Genomic DNA, 8,505 nt, shown 5'->3' with positions numbered 1-8,505 from the left:
GAAAGCATTCTTAAAGTTTCTCATTAAACTTTAAAGCTTAATGTGTCAACAATGATGTATACAGTTTCTAACTCAAATTATAGATATCCTTTCAGCATTTTTCTTAGTTCATGTTAGCATTCACCTAAATATTTCATTAAAAAGAAAGATGAGAAGTTTTATGAATCCAAGAAAAATTGACATAAATAATTCATTCAACAAATTCTAAGCAATGCAGTATAAATTCTACTATCTGAAAATTCTGTCCATATATAATATCATACAATGCAATGCATACCTAAAAGAGGGTTTGATGTAGATTAGTCCTACTTCCCAAAAATCCATTGCATCTTCCAAACCACTCATGACAGTAGAATCCCCTAATTCAACTAGTCCTAGATTTGTTTTGTAAACAATCCAAACAATAAATTTAGAACCCCTCCCCTAAAACCTTGATGCATCATGATTTCTACATATCCTTTGGAATTGGAGGATATATAATCTGCCCTTAAAGCTAATGTGATCTTAGCTTATGATCTATGAACTGTGGGAAACTTGGGCACACTTTGAATTCTCTGAAGGACTCCTCTGCCTTGTTAATGGTAAACTCTACAGCATGAAGTTGTCTGGTTCGAGGTTCAAGATTAATTTTTTCTTTTGACAAAGATAGAACTTCTTTGTCAAGCAGTTGTTTCCTGTGTTTAAGTTTTTAACCTTGAAGGAGATTTTCATTCTGTTCGATCTCAACAAGTTCTTTTAGGATAGCCTCCTTTTTTTTTTCTTTAATTGTTCTAGTTCGACAGAAGCAGCATTTAAATGGGTATCTAAATAGGTAAGAATGGCACCCACTTTGATATCATTCATTCATTCTCTTTGACATCACAACCTTCCTCCGGGATGTCAGCATCCACTAATACTCCATTTACCACAATCTTGGATACATCCATATCAACCACGTTAGCCTCCGGCACAAGAGCCTTAATTTGACTTATAGCACGATCAAACCCTTTCCCAAACATCTCAAAAGCCATTGGCTCCTTTGAATTTTTAGCATCCTTTAATGCATTCTCCAGCTCAACCACCTTTAGAGTTAATGCCTCAATCTCCTCATCGCGTCCCTTCAATTGAGACTGCAAAGTAGTTATCTGTTTTACCATTTCCTCTGACTCTTTTTCCTTCGCCTTCAAAGCCTCAGTCATGTCCTTCATATCCAATTCTCTACCCTTATCCTTAAATTGAGAAACCTCCAGGTACTTATCAAGACCTACAACAGCTGACTCTAGCTCTCTTCTCTTTAAACTAATCTCCTTAGATTGAGCAACCTTGACCACATTATCACCTTCTGTCGAAGGGCCGTCCTTCCCGGATGACCTCTTCCTGGAAAAGGCCTCCAGAGATGCCGAAGTCAGGGTGGGAACTTCCTCACCTGGCAATATAAATCAAACAACCATGAGAACATAAGCACACAAAGTAACAAAAAAAAAAAAAAAAAACAAAGACTACACTACATCCTATCAATCTTCTTACCTATATGATCCTTCAAGGAATCCCTGTCTATGTCCGACGTTCCCTTGCTGAGCGAGAAAAGAAAGGAGGTGCAGAGCACTTGAACACCGATGTCCTCTAAGAAATAAGGCCTCATATTGAAGACTCGATTGACGAGTACACGCAGAGATAAGAACCTTTGCTGCTGCTCCTCTTGTACCAACCCTAATTCAACTACTACAATGCAAAGGGATGGAATGCGTTCTGCGAGACCAACGATCATAACGCATACTTTGCTGTTGCCAAGGTCAACCACGTTGAGATTTGAGCACCCATCATCAAAGTAGGATGGTTGGATCGCCTCATTCAACTCATCAAGGCGTTGATCGCGAAGAATACAATATTGATTATCCACCAGCAAAGCGTGTATGTCATATTTCACACCATGTCCGTAAAGAGCCTCCAGGTTCCATGTCAGCACCACACTGCGATCGTCTACATCCCCAAGGGACGACACACCCAAGAAAACAATATAAGAAGGAAGAGAAAGTGCATCCTCCAGTTTAATCCAATTTTTAGGTTCGGGGTCGTAGACAAAGGCAACTCCTGGTCCGGTCCAAGGATGCAGGAGGAGCTTGTCATTCAGCACGAAACCATAAGGCAAATCATTATGAGACTCGACTTCGGTTGGAGGAGCAGGCATGGAATGCCAGTTCGGGGAACCGAGACGGGGACTTAAAACCCATAACCCCGTCTTTCTTGCTTCCCCTGGTTCCGCACCATGCTCCAACAAATAAACGTCATCTTTAATGTTTGCAAGGAAAGTGAAGAAGCCGATCGGTAGCGGAGGGATTGCGCCCGTCGCTACTGCCTCAGATATGTCCAACGTGTCGCCGCCGACATAGGAGATGTGGTAGATCTTGGTGCCAGAATCGGTTTGCTTACCGACTAAGAAAAGTTTCGAGTCGAAGATAAAGTAGTTAGGCAACGGGCTGGACTCTGGAAGATCCAAAAGGAAATCAATCGGAGCCTTCTCAAGATGGGATTTCCAATCCCTATCCTCATTCATCCCCAATTTTTCTAACTTGTCAACGCGGATGCCAAAGATGTAGTCGTCTGTCACCATCCACAGGCATTCTCCTGTTTCCGCCGACTCCATCATCAACAATATGAACACAAAGAAGAAAGGATTTATTTGTTTGTTATGTTCATATAAATCCCGTTTCGGTTATAGAAGATTGGATGCAAACCCCGTTTTTTTCTCACAGCCAATCCTTTGGTTCAAGATATGTCCTTAAAAAAATTAAGATAAACTTTATTAAATATGTTCCGGAAAATTTTCTGAAATAAATTTAAAAATTATTTATTTTTCAAAAGAAATAATTTTATCTATCATTTTTAGAATATATATATTTTTTTAGAATTTAAAGTAACTGCAATAGCGAATTTGTTCATTATTATGAAGTTTACTCACTGCATCAGCAAACTTCAATATTTTATTTTTATAAAATTTATTACTCTATATTTTTTTGAGTTTGTAGTAAGCTTCAATATTTTATTTTTATAAAATTTATTACTCTATATTTTTTTTGAGTTTGTAGTAAGTTCACTCACTGCAACGACGAACTTATTCATTATATTATTATGAAGTTCGTCCACTGCAATAACAAACTTTAATATTCTTATAAGGTTTATTTTCTGGAGGAGCGAACTTTATGGTAATTAACTGCGAACTTTTTCCCACATATAGTATATATTTACATATAATGATTTCTCTTTATTCACATTTATATTCACTTTTTCTCTTTTACATTTCTCATTATTATATTTTTTATAATGTCTAGAATAACATTATTATCAATTTATTATAACGGAGAAATCACGTTTGATAAAGATGGATCCGTTGTATTTATTTTTGCACAACCAACTTTTATATTATTACCAATTGGAGAGAGGTGATAATGCTAAAAAATTACAAAACATAAAGAGAGTGAGAAAATTTTATTATAAATATTCAATAGAAGTAAACGACACTTTAATTTACAAAAGATATTTTTTAATTTTCTTATTTTTTGCTCAGTATTTTGTTTATATTATTTTTATATGTACACATGACTTTTAACAATGTTTCATTTGACCAAGGTATTAAACACGTAATGATGAAGACATACAACTAATTAGAGATTGGCATAATCGTTTTCCAAATGTCCATTTGGTAGAGTTATTTTTGTTTCCTGTTGATATGTGTGCAGCGACATCGTCGGAAGTTGGTGATGAGAATGCATCATCTGTCGCAGTAAAAACAAACATTGGAAGGTTGATGGTTGATTTGAACATGACATTGGAAGGGAGTCAAGACGAGTCAAATCCTAATGATTATAATGACTTGTGTTGGAAGTAGATCATGAAAGTCATGATGGTTCTGCGGTTTGAAACCCAATGCAAGATCATTATCAAATTCATCCCGTGTCTGATGATAAAGATGTAGATGCTGAACTAGTGGACATACCTGAGGAGGAACATGACGAGTTAAAACAACTTCACAATGTCACAAGTTGCGCTAACTCAGCCTGCTATTTCCAGACCATACGATCATCTTGCTCACTATTCGACGTTGAACCTTGAAGCAATAAATGTAGATTGGTCTTTTGGTCAAGGAGGATTCGAGGATGATTCAACGCATGATTTTGAGATTGGGCAACAGTTCGACAACAAAGAAGCCGTAATGGCGATAAAGATGTATAGCATCAGGCAAGCTGTGGAGTATAAGATAGTAGAAAGTGATCAGTTTAAAGTATGATATATACTACACTCAGATTAGGTCGAGATGTCAATGGAACATACGCATTGCATATCGTCAAAAGTAAGAAAAATGGGAGATTAGAAAATTCGGTGGTCCTCATTCTTGCATATAAACAACACTAGACCAACACCATGGAAGGTTGGATTCGAAGGTGCTAACTGAACACTATTCTCTATGGTGAAGACACATCCTACAATCAATATAAGAGTTCTTCAAAGAACAGTTGAGAATGACTTTGATTACAAAATATCTTATAAAATAATTTGACTTGCAGAGTAGAGAATAATTACAAAGATATATGATGATTGAGAAACATCGTATAACGAATTTTTTAGGTGATTATTTGTAATGCAAATGTATCTATCAGGTAAGAATTGATTATATTGCATTTAACGCATTACTCGTGGTTCATTATATTTTAACATGTCCTATCAAAGTTACTGATTCAAGTACATGGGCAACTTATATACAGAAGTACATCATGCGGCTGATAAGTTGGCAAACTTGGTTCTTGAATCCAACCAGGATACCTTTTTGCTTTGAGCATCTTCCTTCTTGAGATTTCTTTAAATTTGCAAACTGGTAGTAGTGGGGTTTCTTTTTTCAGATTGAGTTAGTTTGTTTTGTTCTTTGGGCTGAAAAGCCACAAGTATATATATATATATAACTTTCTATAAGTAGAAATACATTTTATCTTTTTAAAAAAATAGAATAAGTATCTGTATCACTAAATTACAATAACTTTAAAGAGATTATTTTCCTCGTGAAACAGTTTTATAAGATTATTTAATTACATACTATTAAATGTAAATTTTTAAAAATAATTAATATAATCGAGTCATAAATTTTTAAATCTTTCTGAACCATAACACTCATATATATTGTGGAATACACAATGAAACTTTTTTGTGTATAGACATATAGATAGTGTAGTTAGTTGAGGTGTTAGTTATTAGTTAAGCTGTTAAGCACCCTTGTGAAAGTTTGTTAATACACATTCTAAGATGGAAGGGCTATTCCATCATCGCAATATTAATACTTGAAATGAGTCAAAGTCCACCAAGCATATTTACTCAAACCACTACCAACCGATCAAATATAAAATCTAAGGAAATTCATAGAAACATAAGCTCTTTTTTTCCAGTTATTAGATACTAACAAATATTAATATTCTACAATAGATACAAAAGCTTTAAAGAGTAATAAGCTAAATTTCAAGTAGCTAATTTGTAAATAAAGTAAATTTTTTTATCTACAAAGTTCACTTGAACCAAATCATAACATATTAACATAGAATTGTTGCTGTGAATCCTCCCTCACTGCATGAACTATGCAACAATTAGAAGGGTTTGATATTAGCTTCTTATCTTTCAATAATATGACATTATTATGCTCACTGTGCACTAAGTGTTCACATAGTGGTGACTGCTCATAGAAGCAAAGAAGCTGAACAGAAGAGAACATTATTTGAAATATAATGAGAACTAATGAAGGAGCTCAATTCTTTTTATTTTTTTTCAACTCAATTTCAATCTCACCCAATATACAATGCAAGCGAAGGAGTTGAAGATAATGTTATGTATCTTCAGGCTTGAGTGTTAGCATCTTAATTATTACCAAATGTAGTCTCTTCTTGTAGGTTCCTGTCTCATTCAAATTCAACATTTCTTTCATATAAACACTAATTAGCTACTCCACAATCTTAAAATCTTCTAAAAAAACATGTTGACTCCTTTGGCAATAATGACAAAAATATGTGATTCAACAATTCTTTTAAATTAGGATTTATACTTAATAAAGAAAAGAACTAATCACCCAATAAAAAAAAGGAAATATAGAAAGCTTTGATATTTTTAGCTTTTGTAGAAAATTGAGGTTAACTACAATGATCTTGTGTATATCCTAACATATGAAAATATGAAAACCACTATGATACGCAATTAGGATTATGTTGGGAGGAAGATTTGAGAGATAGGATAGAATAAGAATTTTTCTAATTAAAAGCAAGTAGAGAGAAGAGAGAGTAGAGAGAATCCCAATTATGGACAAAGGGGAAAGGAATCCATTATTAAAATTATCCATTACCATTTAGGCATTTGCATTCTTCCTAATATCTATTTACAGTAGTTCAATTACCAGTAAAGCTCCAAACATAGAAATGTCTAACTGAGAGATCTGATAAAATAAAGCATACATGAACAAGGTGAAGTTAGTCATTCTTGTTCAAATGATGTTGTTGGGTTGCTTGGATTGGTCCCACCAGCTAGCTTGGGGACTTTCCTTGGAGAGATGCAATCTGTAACATAATTTTGTTGTGAGGTCTTAAGAATAACAAGTCTTTTAAAAAATAAAGAAAATTTATTCACCAAATCTCTAACAAAAGCAACATTATACCCTGGGAGTATGGATGTTTGCCAGGCATTCCCTTGCTGAGCGAGAAAATAAAAGAGGTGCAGGGCACTTCAAGACTGCGGTCCTCTAAGTTATCAGGCACCATATCGAAGACTCGATTGACGAGTACACGCACAGATAAGAACCTTTGCTGCTCCTCCTCTTACACACAAATTTTTTCTATTATTGTTCATTTACCAAATGGTTCTCAAGTTACTGTTTCTTATAAAGGCATCGTTCAACTTTCACCATTCTTGGTTCTTCATGATGTTCTTTATTTACCTCATTTCAACTTTAATATTATCTCTGTTTCAAAAATTACTTCAGCACTCATATGTGAACTCACTTTTTCATCTTTTTCTTGCACTTTACAGAGCAACAATTTGGGGACAATTGATTTGGCCATAATGAGAGAGGGATTATATGTCTTTGAATCCAATTTCAGTAAAAATTCATCCACTACACCCTCTATAAATTCTATTCAATCTCCACCCATTACACCTTCCAATATATGGCATTTTCGTTTATGACACCTTTCTGAACAAAGACTTAATTATTTACATAAACAATTTCCTTTTATCTCTATGCATCATGATGAGGCTTGTGACATTTGTCATCTTTCTAAGCAAAAGAAACTTTCATTTTCTCAAAGTTTTAACAAAGCCAATGCAAGTTTTGATTTATTACATTTTGATATTTGGGGTCCGTTTCGACAAAATTCTATTCATAATCATAAATATTTTTTTACTATTGTTGATGATTTTAGCCGCTTTACATGGGTTACTTTATTAAAATCAAAAGGAGAAGTGCAAAATCAAATAAAAAATTTTATTACTTTAATTGAAACACAATTCAACTCCAAAGTCAAAACCATTCGTTCCGATAATGGACCAGAATTTATTTTACCTAATTTTTATGCTTCAAAGGGTATTATTCATCAATGTAGTTGTGTTGAAACTCCTCAACAAAATGGAAAGGTAGAACGCAAATCTCAACATATTTTAAATATAGCTCGTGCTCTTATATTTCAATCTAATTTACCATCATCTTTTTGGTCTTATGCTGTTAGACATGCTGTTTATTTACTTAACAGAGTTCTATCATCCGCAATTAATTTTAAAACACCATTTGAGATTTTATTCAATCATCCACCAAATTATCATGACCTTAAAGTTTTTGGATGCTTATGTTTTGTTTCTACCCTAATGGCAAATAGATCAAAATTTGATCCAAGAGCCAAAAAGGCTGTATTTATTGGCTTTCAAAGTGGTTTTAAAGGATATATTGTTTATGTTTTAGAAGATAAAAGAATTGAGATTTATAGAAACGTGATTTTTCATGAAATGATCTTGCCCTTAGTCACAAAAAATGTCCAATTTCATACACTCAGCCCAACATTACCAAACATACCTTCTCAAAAACAAGATTCAGTTAGTCTTCCAGTTGAATCCTCACCTATACCCATTGACCCAACTCCACCTAGTTCTTTATTTTCTCTAACAACCTCTCCTTCTTTCTCACCATCGTTACCTAACCAAGTTGAACCCATGACCATCGAATCACTTTCAACACAGACACCCATCTCTCCTTCCGCACTAGACACCAGTCCACCATCACCTTCTCATCCCCCGTCACCTTCTTTACCACCTGAGCAACCCCATCCTCGTCATTCGGACCGGCCTCACAGACCTCCATCATATCTCTCTGATTACTTGTGTAATTCCTCTCTCATCTCTACAAATCAATCTCCCTCAAAGTGCAAGTATCCTTTATCTTCAGTCATGTCTTTTTCTTCTCTTTCATCTTCACATAAAAGTTTCTTTATCTCTACATTCTGACGTTGAGCC

General features: G+C 34.5%; 1 protein-coding gene and 1 long non-coding RNA gene across 2 annotated transcripts; both read right to left on the bottom strand.

The window, feature by feature from the left end:
- Positions 1-217: 217 nt before the first annotated feature.
- Positions 218-2,744, bottom strand: LOC130979909 (uncharacterized). The gene is made up of 2 exons (XM_057903453.1): positions 1,507-2,744; positions 218-1,405 (listed from the first exon to the last, which is right to left on the bottom strand). Exons 1-2 carry the CDS (start codon positions 2,624-2,626, stop codon positions 840-842), a joined length of 1,686 nt encoding a protein of 561 aa, XP_057759436.1. The 5' UTR covers positions 2,627-2,744; the 3' UTR covers positions 218-839.
- A 3,562-nt stretch (positions 2,745-6,306) lies between these two features.
- LOC130983130 (uncharacterized) lies at positions 6,307-6,817 on the bottom strand. The gene is made up of 2 exons (XR_009087258.1): positions 6,662-6,817; positions 6,307-6,563 (listed from the first exon to the last, which is right to left on the bottom strand). It is a non-coding gene; the product is annotated as an uncharacterized LOC130983130 (long non-coding RNA).
- Positions 6,818-8,505: the final 1,688 nt, after the last annotated feature.

This window comes from Arachis stenosperma, chromosome 5 (assembly GCF_014773155.1).
Source record: "Arachis stenosperma cultivar V10309 chromosome 5, arast.V10309.gnm1.PFL2, whole genome shotgun sequence".
In the NCBI taxonomy this organism is placed as follows: Eukaryota; Viridiplantae; Streptophyta; class Magnoliopsida; order Fabales; family Fabaceae; genus Arachis; species Arachis stenosperma.
The sequence above is the reverse complement of the archived record's forward strand: the minus strand, read 5'-3'. Positions and strand labels throughout refer to the sequence as shown.